Below are 17316 nucleotides of genomic sequence, written 5' to 3' on the forward strand. Positions count from 1 at the left end.
AGCAACGTCCTCCACAACTAGACTGAAGAACAAAAGGACAGCAACTTGTCTGTTCCCCTTCCCCCAATTCCCCAGCTCTGTTCCCATCCCCCAATTCCCCATAAAAATCTTAGAAAAAAAATTGATACATCTTTTAAGTCTCTTTTAATCTACAAGTTTCTCCTCCATCCCTTTCTTTTCCCCACAATTATTCTGTTGAAGAACCTAAGCCTTTAGACCTAGAGTTTCCTAAAGTCTGAATTTTACTGATTGCACACTTATTTTTCTGTTCAGCATGTTTCTTTATTCTCTGGGTTTATTGCAAATTGGCAGCTGGATCCCATGGTTTGGTACAGTTCTGGCTCAATCCCTTGCAACATCGTAGGCAGTGTTGGGTTCTTTCATCAAGAAGCCTGCTTTTTTCTGTTTCTATGATGTTAGCAGTTGTTGGGTGCCATGCCCAGATCCATTAATTTATTGGTGGCTACACAATAGTGACATTCTAATTCTATTATTTCTTTTTACTTTATTAATTGGAACACTTTTATTAAGAGATACTTCTTATTTACTGTTAGTCATCTATAGGTATAGTTCATGTAGGAAAGGCAGAATAAACACTTGGTTTTCACCTTGGTTTTTCACTTTTCAAGAGAATGAATTGGTTCCTCTGAAGGTATCCAGCTAATTTTTAAAAATATCCTTATGAACTCATAGATAGAAACATATTTGATGGGATTTAATCAATGAAATTATTATTACTCACACTCAAATTGTCCTACATTTTTTATCTTACCCTTTTCTGTATTACATCTGTATCTCTTTTTTTTTAAACTTTATTGGGGAACAGTGTGTTTTTCCAGATCCATCAGCTCCAGTCAAGTCGTTGTTTTCAGCCTAGTTGTGGAGGGCGCAGCTCAGCTCCAAGTCCAGTCGCTGTTTTCAATCTAGTTGCAAAGGGAGGCACAGCCACCCATCCCCTGTAGGAATCGAACTGGCAACCTTGTTGTTAAGAGCATGCACTCTAACCAACTGAGCCACCAGGCTGCCCCTGTATCTCCTTTTTTTCTATACCAAAAATTATGGTTCTCAAGGATACAGAGGATGATGAATTAGAATAGTCTCATTATTTACTTATTTGTTTTATCCAACATTACACTATAGTATCAAAATAAAAATACTAATATTATCATTACCAATATGATTACTGAGAACAGTTACATAAATTATCGTGCATATGCGACCCCCATTCCTCTCTCACATTTTTGTTTTAGAAAAACAGTTGTCTCTCTTGACTTGGCCAGTTCTTCCCTTAGACTGTATCCTAAAAAACTTTCCTTACTCTAAAAAAAAAAAAAGAAGAAAGAAAAAAATGGTTGGCAAACTTTTTCTTTCTTTAGTGTTTTAATCATTGTAAAGTGCATAATTCAGTGGTTGTTAGTATATTGAAGAAGTTATACAATCATCACCATTATCTAATTCCAGAATATTTCCATCACCCCTGAAAGAAACCCTGCACCTTCTATTCTCTCCACTCCACCCCATCCCCTGGCAACCACTAATGTACTTCCTGTCTCTATGGATTTGTATGTTCTGGGCATTTCATATAAATGGAATCATACAATATGTGGCCTTTTGTGTCTGGCTTCTTTCACTTACACGATGTTCTCAAGGTTCATCTGTATTATAGCATATAATATGAGTTATTTTTAAAGTAAATAATAAATTAGTACAAGAATGATTGGGTGTCAAATTTCTCATCTCCTTACATAAAGAGGGTGCTCCCACTGACTTTAGCTAGCTCATTTCTTGCAGTGGCCTGAAACCCTTGTTGAGTGGGAGCTATCTACCCCTGCCAGAAAGCACGGTGCACGAATGGTAACTGCTGGTCACTATACAAAGCTTCAGGAAAAAATCTGGGCTGGGTGTCACATCCCTAGATGCATCTCCCTTTAATCCCTTAGTCAGAACAGCTCCTAGCTATGTGGATTTAGACTCTACCCCTACTTGGCACCACTCTCTGCCATCCTGGATGGACAGGGGCTTTCAGGTTTGAAATCGGGGCCACATTCTGCTTATGGGGCCCAACAATCAAAGGCTTTGTTCTCCCTCTGTGACCTGCCTTGGGTTCTAATGTGGCTGCAGGGCCTGAGCCAGGTGTGACTAGTAAGGAACAGACTACAACTCTGAGCTGAGAACCGTTCCTCCCCCTACACTCACCAGAGCCTACCTGTTGGACCCAAGTGAGACAGCCTCTCTTCCTTCATGGCACAGCTGTCCCCAAGACCCAGCAACCTTTCCCAGCACCCTCACCCCTACCCACCCAGACCCACTCCGGCTCTGGGGCTCACCCTCCTGCAAGTATCTGCCTGGTAGAGCCCCGATCACAATGAGTAGGAGGATGTGTTTGAGTTGATTTCCCCAAGCAACTTGGGAGGCTCTCAAAGGGAGGGACCATGTTTTATTCACTTTTTCCTCTAGTGCCTGGTCCAGAAAGTGCTGCCCATCAGTATGTGATCAGTTAGAGAGGGAGGAAGGCATCCCAACCCGCTTGTGAGTGGCCAGAGAGTGATGGCTTCACCTCATCACCTCCTCCTCTTCCCACAGTGAAACGACACAAGGTTGGGCGTGGGGTGGGGATGTAAATGAGTGATAGCTTCATTCACGATTCAGAAATCTCCACCTAGGGCCGGCCGAGTGGCGCGTTGGTTAAGAGCTGGCTTGGGATGCCAGAGGGCCCCGGTTCAGATCCCACATATGAGGGCCAGTGACACTGCCCTCTACAGCTGAGATGTTGAACAACAGCTCAACCTGGAGCTGGGCTGCCGTGAGTCGCCGGCGACGGCATAGGCTACAGCCCCTGCTGCAGTGGCTGCCATGGGCTATTTTGTGTAGCCAGCAGCCAGCGTATTTAAGTAAATAAGGCCACTGTGAGCGGCCTTCCAGAAGCCGGCGACTGATCTGCCTCGCCCGGGAAGAGCGCAATGATGGTGCCAACTTGGGCCAGTAAAGCAACTTCCTCTACAACTAGACTGAAGAACAAAAGGATAGCAACTTATCTGTTCCCCTTCCCCCAATTCCCCAATAAAAATCTTTAAAAAAAAAAAAAAAGAAAGAAATCTCCACCTATAGGACTTCTGGATAATGTCTTTATTTAGTTCAGGGAGATGTTTCTTACACGTTTCTGGATGTATGGGTATGAATTTTCTCTATTGCATTCAATAAATTGTTCTTAAGTGCTTACATGATAAACGCAAACATGCAAGTATAAATGCTGGTTAAAATGAAAAGCTCCTTGCATACAAATGTTTTAAAAAGACATGTTAATACAGGGCATAGAGAAAGGAGACCAGTAGAAGATGACTGAATTACCACCCCTCATTCAAGACCTGGTCCTGGTGCCTCTGCTCTCTGCTCCTCTAAGACACAGCCCCTTGCTCCTCCTGGACAGAAACAATGCCTTTCAAGGCCAGGAGGCAGCTCTGTTGCTGCCTGTAGAGAGGAAGTCAATCCCCACAGGCACAGGGTCTCAGACCAGTGTAATCAGATTGCTTGGCTTTGTCTAAGTGGGGAGACCACCTCTGTGCCAGTCTCCTGGGCTGCCTCTTCCCTTCACTCTTGATGGTTCCCAATTGGCAAAGAGATTGGACAGATCTTGGTTGGGTTGTTCTCAATGTTTCTCAAGCCAGTCAGCCCCGACAGAGAGCCAGCCAGAGAGGGGCTTCCAGAGAGGTCCTCAGAGGTTTCCAGAGGCCTGAGAACCTCCCAACCCTACAGGCCTCCTATCTCAAGCACTACTTCAGAAGGTGCCATCAACTCCTGTGTGGCCCCTGCAGTGTCAACTGTCTGCAGTCAGTATGCAGAGGGGAAAGTCCATGGTAGGGGGCAGGCACGATCCCTCAGGCTTGCTTGCAGCCAGGCAGCAAAAAATCAGCCAGGCCAATATCTGTGGGTTTCAGGCCAAAGCTTAGACCTCCCAAGGTCAGCCCCATGGCCTGCCTGGGCAGCTGGGCCAGGAAGACAGAGTCCAGGGTTCAGGGCTCTCAGTGTCCTAGGAGCGCACCTGAGCCTGGAAGTGCTCACAGCGAGCATGCTTCATGGTCAGCCCATAGATGGGGGTCATGTCCACCTTCACGCCTGGTGGCACGCTGAATTCTACCTTCTGCAACAGGATGGCCAGGAAGAGAAAGACCTCGAAGCGGGCAATGGTCTCACCAATGCACTTCCGCTTGCCCAGGCCAAACAGAGTCACCTTCTCGCTCAGCGCCTTATTGATAGTGCCATCGGGGCTGAGAAACCGTTCTGGCTGGAACTCAGATGGGTTGTTCCACAGCTTTCTGTAATCAGAGGGAGGCAGCCTGAAGGCTCAGAAGCATCTAATGGGTTGCACCCCAGCCCAAAGGAGTAGGGGGTAGGCCAGTGGCCAGGATGCTGTCTCCCTTAGACCCTGCTAGGTCTAAAGCTCGGAAGAAGGTGAAATTTCGGCTGCCCCCTTTCAACTTACGGGTCATGGTTGATCTGCCACTGGTTCACAAAGACACAACGCCCCTTGGGGATATAAAAGCCACTCAGACTTGTGTCTCTGGTTGTACTGGGGAGGGAAGAAGCTCAGTCAAGCTCAGGGCCACAAGATTTCCCTGCCTCCCATATCACGTTCCTCCCACCAGCCCTGATCAGGTACATGGAATGAAGTAAGGCCCAGTATCAGACAGCAGTGGATCCATGGGACCTCACCTGTGGGGGATGGTGAAGGGGACAAAGGAGGAGTGTCGGAAGGTCTCCAGGATGAAGGCCTCCATATAGGGCAGCTGGAGTCTGTCGGAGAGCCGGGGCCGCCGCTCCCTGCCAATCACTGTGTCTGCAAAGCACAAAGGACCAGACATGAAGGAGCCTCCCAAACCTCAAGCCAGGTTCCTGCCTTGAGCACTTTGAAGGAGGCCACCACCTACCTAACTCCTCCTGGATCTTTTTCTGTACACTGGGGCTTCTCACCAGGTACAGGAGGCTCCAGGAGATGGCAGTTGTGACTGTGTCAAACCCTGGCCAGCAGAGAACAGAAAGAAAAGTTAGGTGGTTGGTGGGTCAGGGCAGTTGGGTACAGGAAAGGCACAGTGTGGTAGCTCTTACCAGCTCCAAAGAGGTCCAAGACGACATTAACAATTTGCGCATCCGACAGCTGGATATTGGCATTCTCATCCAGCCTCTTGTCCTGACAGTGCTCAATCAGGCTGTCTGTGATGTCCCGGATGTGGCCCTGGGTAAGGGAAGGCCCACAGGTGAACAAGATCCCAAACCCAGACCTACCTCTCCATCTAGGCCTGGTCCCTCACCATTCCTAACACCTTTTCTCAAGAGGTGACCTCCCCCCACCTCCAAAGCTGCCATCCTAGCTTCTCTCTGCCTGTCCAAGGCTCTCTTTTGCCTTAGAATGCTGGTAGCCCCAACTCAAGGGACACCTGACACACAGAGTTTGGTACCATTATCATGTGAATGTACTCTTTACTCTTTTCTCTCTCATGGGGCCAGGAGAAGGACTTTTGAGCTCTTCCCGCTCCCCACAACTGGCCTAGAGTCCTGCAAGGGCTGACTATTTGGTAAATACTGCTGTCAAACAGGATAGAAAGACTGGTCAAGAAAAAGTTCTATTTCCCTACCATAAATAGAGTCCCCTCCACTACTGGCTTCAAAATGCCAGGGTGGAGGCCCCTGAGCCTGCCAAACCCCATGCTGGTGCAGTTATCTCTGACCTCCTGACCCCCGACCCTACCTGCTTCCCACCACCCACCTGCCTCTCCCCAGCCTATACCTTTTCAAATGTTTTATAGTGTTCCTTAACCATCTTCTGCATGAAGATGAAGAACTTCTTATTCAGGTCCTTGAAGGTATCCAGGGCACGGTTGGGCAGGTAACGGAGGATAGGGAGGAAGTCAGCCGGGCTTCCGGATCCAGCTATCTCCCCGAACTCATTACTCAGGTTGACTATGCTAAGCAGCTCTTGGTCATCGTGGTCATAGCGCCGACCAAAGCACATGGCACAGATGACGTTGGCCACTGACACCACTACATACCTATAGGGGTCAAAGTGTCCAACCTTAGCCATCAGCTCCTGGAACTTGCTAATGAGGTATTCAGCCTCCTTGCTCACATGCTCCTCCAGGTAGCAGGAGGATGAGGAAGTCGGGTCTGAGGCGATGGAGAAACTCTTCAGGCCATTCTGGGCCAGGCGCCGGCGGGCAGCCCACACTGGTCCAGAGTCTGGGTTGAAGGTCATGCTCTGACCATCAGAGATCAGGGTGAAGCTGTAGAAGTCAGGCCGGCCCTTGAAATCATCACCCTGCCGCACCAGGGCCTGACGGATGGTGTCCAGGCCGCTGAGCACCAGCACGGGCGTGCGGCCAATGCGGATCTCCAGCACATCCCCATAACGCTGGCTCAGCTGTGACAGGACCAGGTGAGGGCTCTTCCCCAAGGTCAGCATGTGCCCGAGCAGGGGCCAGCCCCAGGGCCCCGGTGGACTCTTCAGGCCTTTGGGGACCCGAGGCCGCCAGGCCCTGACTGCCCAGAATACCAGACAGAAGATGGCAGAGGTCAGGAGAAGCTTGGTGGCGGAGATGGGGATGGTGAGTCCGAACACAGAAAACATGATCAGCATACAGATGGTAAGGTAGCTGCTGAGAGCTGGGCAGGAGGGAAAGATCAAGACATAAGATGGGGGGTTGGGAGGAGCCAATGTTCTGAAGTGTCAGCATGCTGGTCAAAGCTACCTCCATTTGAAGAGTGGGCAGATCAGTAGATGAAAAGGAACTCTCCCAGAACCCTTAGTTCTCTCCTGCTCAACCCCAGGGTCTAGGAAATCCTGCCAGACCCTGGGACAGGGTGGGGAGGGTACAGGGGATGGGAAGACCACTACCAAAACCACACTGCTCTCAGCCCCAGCTCTCTTGAGTTCTACTGACCCACAGTTTAAAAGCAGCTGGAGACCAGCTAGATTGAGGCTCCCAGTCACGGAAATCCAGGCCAGGGTTTTTGTTGGGCTCAATTCTCAATGAATGAATAGTCTGGATCTCTCCCATTTGTCAGTCATGGGAAAACAGAGACTAACTGGAAGATTCCCACCAGGGCAGGACTGCAAGAAAACTCCAGACTGGTATAAGGGAAATTAGGAATGGATCGGAACTTAACTGAGGCTGAGACAATACTTTCTAGACTTGGTCTATAAAGGATGTACAGATTCATGGACTACTCTCTCCAAGACATTTGGCCCTGACTGGGACATCTTCCTGGTGCCCTGGACTGGAGGTCAGGAGATCCATTGTTCCAGGCTCCATGGAGTGGCCTTGGACTGGTCATTTTACTTTTGTGGGCTCCAGTTATATCACCTGAGAGAGGGAGTGGGATGTAATCTCTGATTCAGGGTGCCCAGCTAGATCTCGGAGAAGAGAAAACAGAGCTCTGACCTGGGAATCTCACAGTCTGACTAGTGAGGTTTCCCCACAGGAGAGCTCCCAAGACGGGGAGGTTGTATGATTCCTACCTCAAGTACTATAGCCATCTGTCTACGGAGGCTTCCTGGAGCAGCCGGATCCCAAAGCATACATACAAAGCCCTGACTCCCTGAGTGAACTGGGGACGCTGCTAGGCCTTGGTATGCCATGGTGTCCCCTTCCACACAGTGGGTGCCCCAAGGATCTCTAGCCTTAGTAAGATGGTAGGAGGCCAAGAGAGATGTGACTAGTTGAGTTTTCAGGGACTGGTGGTCCAGCTCCCATCAGCTAACAGTCTCTCACACTGATTGCTCCCCAGCAGAGGACAGAGAAGGCAGCTGAGGGGATATGGAAGGCCTCTGAGCAGCATGCCCAGACTCCTGCTCAGATCAGCTTTTCCTGTCCTGGTCAGCACATCTAGGCTCTGACAAGTCATGCCTTGGGAGGGTAGAGCCAGCCAGGGCTAGCTTTTAGATAAGGCAGGTACAGCTGGTAAGAATCCAACCTGCTTTCTCCATTCATCCTGACCATCCAGGGAGAAGCCCCCCTTATCACACAGCCTGAGGAGGGGCTGCACATGCTTCCAGCTTGGGAAGCTGTGTCCTTATTTCAGCCTCCCAGGTGACCCTGATGGAGAAGGCCCAAGGCATTCAGACAGTCAGTGGTGGGTAGAGCTGGAGCCTGGGTCCTGAGAAGGGGGCCATCTACATCTAGAGTTCTGGCACTAGCTGTGGGACATTGAGCAAGTCCTGCCCTTCCCATGGCCTCAGTTTTTCCCTAGGGAACTGGACTACTAGGGCCACTAGGGCCACTCTTAGCCTTCATTTTCGAGGAGCTAGACCAGTGACTGCCTAGAAAGACCTGGAGGTATCAAAATGTTCCTTTTATTGGGAGGGAAGGGGCAAGCCAGAAGCCGCCAGCACTCACCTGTGGCTGTGCTGCTGAGCTGGGAAGAATGGTCTCTGAAGCCAGGGACCCCAAAGAAGATCAGGGAAGGCTCCAAGGAACTGTCACCTTCAGGGCGAGGGTGAAGGCACTGCCACCTTTATAGGCGGTTTACTGGCGTGGCCACGCCCCTTGGCGCTGGGATGGAACCGAGGGAGGGGCGGCCTGAGGAGGATGGTCGCTCTAGGGTGGAGGGGAAGTGGAGGAGGGGGGACGCACGGAGACAGGTGAGAACCCACTATGGAGTCGCCTCATCCAAGTGCCGGCACATATAGGGGCGAGGGCTGGGGACACCTGGGATCCCCAGTTCCAACGTACCCCATGGACAGCGCAGAGGCCAGCTGAGGAGGGGGTTTAGGGAGAAGTCCCAGGACAGCCAGAAGAGAGGGTATGGAGGACCTCCATCTCCGGGCACGGGGACCCCTCACCCTCATTTTTACACCCACTGGAAGACTGGGCGTGCAAGTGCCTCCCCCTAACTACTAGGGGACCAGGGCCAGGCAGGCAGGGAGGGACTGCCGTGTGATGATCTCCTACCCCCGGGTTACTGAATCCAGGCTTGCGTGAGAAGCGCGGCGACCCCTGCCTCGAGGTCACCGGGGCCGGAAGGCCAGAGGCGCCGATGGGCTGCCCCTTCCCCCACCCGAAGCCCCCAGGGTCCAGGCAGCTAGCAGAAGTCCGCGCTCCTGACCTAGGATCGGGAATAGATAGAGAACGTGCAGTCTCACCGAGCGCTCACTAGCAGCTCGGCGCAGCCTCTAGGGCCACTTTCGAATGTTGCAAACCAGGGGTACCTCCAGCCAGGACTCACCCGCCCTCCAGGTTCCCTCTTGGCTCCCGGGGTTGCTAGCGCTTTGGCTGGGCAGAAAAATCGGGCGACAAGGGGGGCTGCGTGGCTAGCTCCCGGTTGCCAAAGAAAGGGTTAAAGGAAGGCCCTCGTGCCGGGCAAGGGAGGGGGCCCAGGGACCAAGGTGGGGGGGGGCGCGGCACAGATGCCTCCCCAGGTTAGCGTGCACGCGTCTGGAACCTTCCTCCAGGGAGCGGAGGTCACACAGTCCACCCCCGCCCCACCGGGCCGGGGGCGCGGTGCCCAGCAGTAGCGTGACAAGGGCCGGGAGGCCCGCGCAGCCACTCAGCCGCCCAACTCCCGGGCCCAGGTCCGGTCCTAGCAGTCACGCAAAGCAGGAGGGGAGTCAGGGGGCGGGGTTCTTAAAGGGCCACTGTGGCGGAGCTAGGGCGTGAAGGTGAGGGTGGAGCCTCAAGGGCGTGCAATTGAATGGGTGTGGGGGGGGGCGGTGCAAAGGGCCCAAGTTTGCGTGCGGAGCTAGGGTTGTGCCTGCGAGCGGGTGCCTGCGTGTGTCCGTATTTTGGGTCCACGCCTGTGTCAGGACACGCAGCCCCAGCGCCGCCCGGCTCGCCTCCAACGCTGTCCCGGTGCCTGCCGAGCCTTCCCGGTATAGGATAGCGTGGCAGAAAAAACCCTATTTGCGTGTCTAGCTGTACTTGTCCCCAACTAACCATATCACCTACCCCCACGCCGCTCTCCTCAGCCCAGCGAATGGCACCGCCATCCATCTGCTGGCCCAGGCCAGAAAACAGCCTCATCCTGCTCCCTCACCTCACTCCAGTCATGTACCACCTCATGCATTGCACAAATATTTACCAAATGCCTACTATGTGCCGGGCACTGTTCTAGACGCTGGTGATTGATATGCAAGTAACAAAACTGACCCTCCTGCTCACATTGAGCTTACATCCTATTCTGGTGACATGTAATTCACAGAGACTGTCAGAGAGTGATTCGTACTACAGAGAAAAACAAAGCAGAGAAGGGGTAGGAATCTTATGGAGGCAGATTGCAATTCAAGATAGGGTGTCAGAGAAGTCCTCCCTTGGAAATGACACTGAGCAGAAACATGAGTGTGGAATCAAGAATCATCGCACACAGATATTTGGAAGAAGAGTGCACCTGGCAGAGGGAGCAGCAAGTTCAAAGGTCCTGCACCATGATCCTTGAAGGAGGGAGCAGTACCAGGGGCACTGGAAATGTGCAGGGGTCTTCTGACTAGGGAGTTTTGCTGGAAATTAGTGTCCCCAGGGGATGAGATACTCATGGAAGATAGCCCTGCCTTAGGTGCAGGGAGCGCCCCATTGAGAAACATGGGACTTACCTCTGTGTGAGATGGAGATATTATGGGGTCTGAGTCAATGACGGTCACTGGCTGCTGTGCTGAGAATAGACTGAAGGGGCAAGGACACGTTACTCTGACATTGTCCAACTCCACTGCCACATCCTCATCTAGGCCCCCATGCTTGCTCCCTAGAGTACTAACAGCCTCCAGACCTACTTCCTGTTGGCCTGTCATTCCCTCCAATTCTTTCTCCACCCCGTGGTATCCAAAGGGGTATTTTCAAAAATGCAAACTCTCAACCCATCACCACCTTGCCCTTTCAGTAGCTCCATCTGAATAGAAAGCAGAATCTAGCAGAACCTACCAGGCCTGCCCACCACTACTTCTAATGTTCCCTACTTTAGGTCTCAGCTAAAGCACCACTTCCTCTGGGCAGCTCCCCCTGAATCCTCTCCACAGCAAGTTAGGTGTCTCCTGGTCTATGTTTCCAGCACTTGCCTATGCTAATTCTCAGGACACTTGACCCTTGCTATGACTTAGACCCAAACTGTTACTCCTTCCTCCATACCTGAACACAGAAAATCTATGGGAAATTGATCTGATAAGCCAAGTCCTTGCAAGATATTAATAACCGGTAAAGAAGTTAAATCCAGCTGTGTAAGGATGGGGCACATGACTAGGGTAATGCTGAGCCCAAAATGCTGATTATAAATGGTGGAATTTAGGTAACAGAACAGGCCGGGGACAAAAAAGCTATTGCTGGGCTTCCATTCCATTCAGCATTGCTCCATTCATCCCAACCTCTACATCTCTGACTCAGCCCACAGAGCTTCGTGATACCCCAGAGGTCTGTTTTGCAGGCCCAGCTAGAGCTAGAGCCACAGAAGTAGAAAGAAACCGTATGGAAGCTGTGGCAAGGAATTGGGGAGCTAGGCACTCACAGATCCCTCATCCTGCTCTGCAGCCCAGTCTGTTCCTCGGCTTCCCAGGGTCCCCATCAATGCCGGAGCTCTAGAGAATCATGGCAACCAGCTCATCAAGGCTGGAAGACCATCTACTGGGGTTCCTAAGCAGGGACCCAGAAAACCCCTTCGATTGGTAGAAGATACATTGCTTTGCTCACATTCTCTAAGAGGCTCTGCACCCCAAAGAAATTCATTAGCTAATTAAGCCAATTCCTCTTCCATTTCTCAGCTGGAGAGACTGATACCACCAGGAGAAGGCTGAAGGACACTTGGGAAATCAAAGCAGAGCCTAGAGCTCTAGCTTCTTACTTCTAGGCCAGGGCTCTTCCCACCATGATTTATTGTCCCAGACTGCCAGCAAAGCCCCAGGGAGCCAAAGGTGGACAGGCTCAGCCCCTGAGTCAGAGCCCCCCATCCCCCCATACTCCTGGACAAGAGTCTGATGAACTGGGGTTACAGGAGGCATTGTACTTCTCACCAAGCCTTGTAACAGCTCACAGGATGGAGGGGGTCCTCAGGAACACTGAGCAGAGAAAGAGGGAGACATACAGGAGGTAAGAGGACCTTGGCCGGGAGCTGAAGAGCCAATCCTGGGTCAAAGTTTGCATGCCTTTGCGTGAGAAGCTCTTTAACTGATTCCCTATCGATCAATACAGGGAACACAGAGGCAGGGGGCAGTGGGGGCAGAGAGGGCTATGGGCCAGAGGGATAGAGACAACCCCCCAGAGTGATCAGGCTTACTCTTCAGTCAGCACTGCTGAAGGCTATGTGGCAGGGGGTGGGGAAATAGCAAAACTCACAACAAAACTCAACCCCACTGTGGAGACAGGAACCACACCCCAAACATAGCCTGTGCTGGATCTGGAAATGCTACAGTTGCTGTGAGAAGTGGGGGAGGGGGACAGGTCAAGGGACTCTAGGAGAGTGGAGGACTGGAGAAGAGCCATGGAGCATGAAGAGTGTAGGAAAGGCATTCTTGACACAGGGAAGAGATATAACAAGAACAAAGCATGGAAGTAGGAGGTAGGGTGAGGCAGTTTGAGAAGAGAGGAGTTTGAATGGATGTAGAGAACTGAGACTGGCCCCCAATGTGTCTTCACCCCGCCTAGCTACCCTCCATCCCACTCGAGATCTGAATCCTGAGCACCTTTCCCTCTCCTACTGGTGCGCAAAGAGCCAGAGAGATTTGGTTTTCAGGATCCAGGGCCCAGATGGGACAGCCCTCCACCCCACCCCCAGCTCCCTGGCTCTTGGCTGCTATAGTTGGGGTGACAGTATTTTCCTAGGATAGTCTTGGTCTAAGCCTGTTGTCATGGTGTAAGTATTAAAAGTGCCTTCTTTCACTCTCGAAGTCCTGGCTTAGACAATAAGTTATATGATCACCCAGTGATAGTGGACATCTGAGGGGTTTTGTGTGCCCAGCATCTATTCTCTCTTCTTCTGGCAATACTTCAACTGGTCTTTGGGGACCACCCCACCCCTACCCTCAGGCAATAGGTTTGGTGGCACTGACAGCACCCCAGGCTACCAGGCTGGCACATGACCCATGCCTGGACAATGAGAACCCTACAAGGTTTTTTTTTTCCAAATTGTTGGAAAAAAGAGATTCTCTTTCTGCCAGGGTGGCTAAGCTGAGTAGAAAATAAGTCTGGGCCTACCAGTGGCCATTATTTAAAGAAAGCCTACTTTAGAATGATGCCCATTCAGGGGAGAGCAAAAGCAGGTGATGAGGGGGGAAAGAGAGGGAAAGAACTGATGACACCTATATCCAGTTATTCCTGAAGCCAATGAAGTCACCCGTAGAACATCTGTTTCGTGAATCAATATCACCACCAACTCCTCTTCACCTCCTTTCCCCCTTTTTCCTTCTTCTTCATCTCTTCCTCTTTCTTTCTTTCCTCCTTCTCTTCCTCTTCTAGTAGGAGTTGGGTTTGGGGACTTGCAACTGAATGAATTATAGCCAAACCCTGCAGACCAGAGAGGCTTAACTGGCAGTACCCTCTGAGTGATTAAACCTCGGCCTTGAGGCAGGCCCTGGGCAGGTTGGCAGCCTCAGAAGTCACTCCTATCTAATAGCTTCCCACTGGTCTGCCCCTGTGCCCAAAATGCCACCATCAGCACCACTGTGGGAGGCTAATTTTATCTGCAGAGGACTCCATGGTGGTGTGGAAGGGTTGTTGGCTGGTGAGTGTGGGAGAGAACTCCTGTCTAAAGCAGATGACCAGATAAGAGGGTGTGACCACACTGTGCTGGGAGCAGGGCTCAGCACCCCCACCCCCACTCCCATCTGCCAGAGGCTTCTTAGATGGGGGACACTCAGGAAGAAGACAGCTGTGGCCAAGTGCCTGGTGCCCCCATTTGCTCTCCCAGGTCTTAACTGAAGAAGAGATGCCATCCCTTCCCCAAGTTCAGGGCAGGCCAAGTTGAAGTTTTCAGAAGGAAGTTTATGAGGAATCTCAGCGGCCTGTAAGGCCCTTCCAGATGTGGCTCCCATGACCTGTCTGACCGCCTCACCTGTTACTCTCGCTTCCCCAGACTCACTCCACTTCAGGCACAAAAGCCTCCTTGATATTCCTGAGGCACTCCAGACAAATCCCTGCCTGTATCTGTCAGGTTCAGTCTCTGCAGGAAACAGAAGGCTTCCTCAAACTAGGTCATTGAGGAGAGTTTAATAAAGGGACCATTTACAAAGGTATGGATGGCAAGGTTTAAGGAAACCAATAAGGGACAATGCAGATCCCAGGGCTAGAAAGAGCAGGCTACAAGTGGCGAGAAGCAGCAGCAGAAAATAACCCAGAGAAGGTGGCCATGGAGAGGCTACACAGAGGAGCTGTGGCCTTCGGAAGAGAGTTGCAGCTGGTACACCAAGACCCTACAGGGTTAGAGCAGCACCCACTCTGACCTCACTCTGTCCATGCCCCCTGATGTCCCCACTGGTCCTTTCACAGACCGAACCTAACTGGAAGCCAGAGAGCAAGAGGCCCATTACTGCAGCCCATGGAAGTTAACCCTCCAAGACTGAGGGAAGAGAGGGGTGGGGTGGGTCTAGAAAGGCACATGGAAGACACCCAGCGCTTTCTCTGCGCCTGCGCCCTTGCTGCTCCTCCACCTGGAAACTCTCTCCCCAGATCCTCTTATTTCACCTTATCAAGGTGCCTTCCTTGGCCATCCAACTTAAGGCTGTTTCCTGACTCATAGTCTCCTTTCCTCTCTTCGACTTGATTTGTATCTGTAGCACGTACAAACGTCAAACACACTGTGTATCTTACTACTTATGTTGCATGTGGTCTGTTTCCCTCAAGTAGAATGTAAGTGCCAGCAGAGCAGGGCCTTCGTCTGTTTTGATCAATCCTTCATCAATAGTGAGCAGGTACACAGTGGATGTTGCATGAATATTTGTTAAATAAATGAAGGGAAGCATGTCAAACCCCCAAATAGGAGCAGAAACCAGGTTTGCAATGGCAGAGGCCTGGTGACTTCCTGGGTCTTGGTAGGCAGGGAACCAGGTCCAAGATGGTCAGCCGAATGGATCCCCAGCCCAGAGGATTCTTCAGCACCTGCTAGGTGAGTGTTAGTCATTTTGCTGCTGGAAGACAAGCAATCAGACACAGTCCTGCCTGAAGAAGCTCCTCTCAGCCTGGCCCAGCTTAGGTGTCCTACCTTATGCTACCTTCACTGCTGACCCCATGACCATGATCACCAGAAATCCCCGACCTCTTTCAACTTTAAAACCTCCTGGCTCCTCTCAGCAGTCCACAGCTCCTCTCTCCACAATCTGGCCCCACCACAATAATCAGCAAACAGCAGGCTTTGTAGCTGCTCTCAGCAGAGAGGGCTCTGCAGGACTGGGACAAGAGACCTCCATGGGTCGGTGCGGGGGAGGGCTATAAAGATGCAGACCCTGGGACACTGCCAAGAGAAGGGGGGGTCTGGACTGACCCTAAATAGAGGGCAGCGAAGATGAAGGGGAGCTTTTTCCTTTTTTCTTAGTATCAAATGTGATTAATTTAGACCCATATTATATATCAGAATTTGACTAATGCTGCTGAGGTTGGCAGCTGCCTGTATTGCTGGGAAATGTTTTGCCAAGCCAGTGCATTGTGAAAGCAGGCCTTTAGGGAAATGCTGACCTCCCGGAGGGCATGCTCAGGGGCACACTAAGTTCCAACTTAGAGATGCCCTTTCGTGTATAAACACAGAGGTTTGCTGATAATGACGTTTTTTTTGTCCTCTCAACAAAACAAGGCCTCTGAGGCCTCTGCTTTGTCAGCCAAATACTCTGGGAGGTGCTTCCCCAGTCTCTGCCCAGGAGGTGGTGTCATTCAGATCTATCAAGGCACAGCCTGGCTGTCCCACCAGCCAGTGATGGGCCACTCAGCAAGCTGATCAACAGGGATCCTTTTCCAACCTCTCCACTGCTTGTAGACACTAAATAGCCATTCCTTTCATCTTGATTTTTCCTTCTTCCCAACACTCGATGCCCTCCCCAGTTTTGTCCAGGTATCCTCCATCTTCCTCTCCAGGGCTATGTACTTTGGGAGGAGGTTTACCCCAGGCCTCCAGCCTCAGGGAGCATGTCCTGGCTGCTGTGAATCAGTCATCATGGCTCTAGTTGCCCTGCTGGTGACTGAATTAAACATGGATCTATGACATGATTCTGGCCAATGATATGTAGGAGAAATCTGGTGGGGCAGCTTTTAGGAAAGGTTTACTCTTGAAAGAGATATATGGCAAAAGATGCGCCCTTGTCCCTCTGATCCTTGTCATGTCTGGATGCAATGGCTGGAACTGCAGCAGCCATCTTGTTACCATAGGAGAGCCAAGCTGGGGGAAAGGCTGACATTCCATTGATGGTGGAGCAGAAATTTGCAAAGAACCACTTTATTATTCAGGGTCCTTGCAAGAAAGGATCCATTCAAACTGGTCATTGAGGCAAGTTTAATAACGTGACTATTTATAAAGGTGTGGGAAGGGTATAGAGAAACCAACACTAGATAGCGTGGTATTGTATTACTGATAACAGAGGGAAGCCCTCACTATCTCCGGCTTGAAGGGGCAAGAGGAAGAAGCTGTTTCTGGAACCCAGAGAGAGGGAGACTGTAAGGAGAGGAGAGCTGCCTGGCAGGAGCTGTGGCCTGTCATGGTGACTTTGCAGGGAGGTCTGGAGAAAAAAATACCCCAACCCCACTCTCCTCCCATCTTCCCACCTCATGCCAATGCCTTCCATTGACCGAACCCAGCAAGAAGCCAGAGGGTGGGGTAGCCCATTGACACAGTCTGCAGAGGTCAGTCTCTCAGTGCACAGAATGGGGCAGAGGAGCAGGGGTGTGTGTGGGGCAGGGAGGTGGGGGGTAGATCTGGAGGACAAAGGATTTTCAGCACAACTTGGGTCTGCAGTTATCTCATCCACCTGTTTGCCTGCTTGTTGTCAGTCTCTTCCAGCCAACAACCCATAAGCCAGTCTTACCATGAGAGAAACCTCAGACCATTCCAGCAGTGGAGCATCCTACAGAATACCAGACCAGTGCTCCCGAAAACTGTCAAAGTCATCAAAAACAAAGATAGCCTGAGAAACATCAACCAAGGAGGGGCCGAAAGAGACATGGTAACTTAATGGTGTCCTCCTCGATGGGATCCTAGAACAGAAAAGGACATTAGGTAAAAACTAAGGAAATCCGAATAAAGTATGACTTTAGTTAATTAAACACGTGTGTCTGTGTCTGTGTGTGTGTGAGAGAGAGAGAGTTAGTTTGGTGTAGTCTCATTTGTTTATTCTTTCTTTTGTTTCCCTTGCCAGAGGAGACATATACAAAA

The 17316-nt window shown here is 51.1% G+C and overlaps 1 protein-coding gene across 3 annotated transcripts; it reads right to left on the reverse strand.

Annotated features, from left to right (window-relative positions):
* Nucleotides 1-3105: 3105 nt before the first annotated feature.
* On the reverse strand, nt 3106-12072 carry CYP1A1 (cytochrome P450 family 1 subfamily A member 1). Of its 3 annotated transcripts, XM_019667910.1 has the most exons (9): nt 11981-12072; nt 10577-10646; nt 8388-8588; nt 5783-6654; nt 5104-5230; nt 4926-5015; nt 4711-4834; nt 4481-4567; nt 3106-4313 (listed from the first exon to the last, which is right to left on the reverse strand). In XM_019667910.1, exons 4-9 carry the CDS (start codon nt 6626-6628, stop codon nt 4028-4030), a joined length of 1560 nt encoding a protein of 519 aa, XP_019523455.1. In that variant the 5' UTR covers nt 6629-6654; nt 8388-8588; nt 10577-10646; nt 11981-12072; the 3' UTR covers nt 3106-4027. The 3 variants fall into 3 exon arrangements, with proteins under 3 accessions (XP_019523455.1, XP_019523458.1, XP_019523456.1); XM_019667913.1 differs by lacking the exons at nt 10577-10646; nt 11981-12072 and having other exon boundaries at nt 5783-6644; nt 8388-9046; XM_019667911.1 differs by lacking the exons at nt 10577-10646; nt 11981-12072 and having other exon boundaries at nt 5783-6647; nt 8388-9046.
* Nucleotides 12073-17316: the final 5244 nt, after the last annotated feature.

Source organism: Hipposideros armiger, unplaced genomic scaffold, assembly GCF_001890085.2.
Source record: "Hipposideros armiger isolate ML-2016 unplaced genomic scaffold, ASM189008v1 scaffold_511, whole genome shotgun sequence".
Lineage (NCBI taxonomy): Eukaryota > Metazoa > Chordata > Mammalia > Chiroptera > Hipposideridae > Hipposideros > Hipposideros armiger.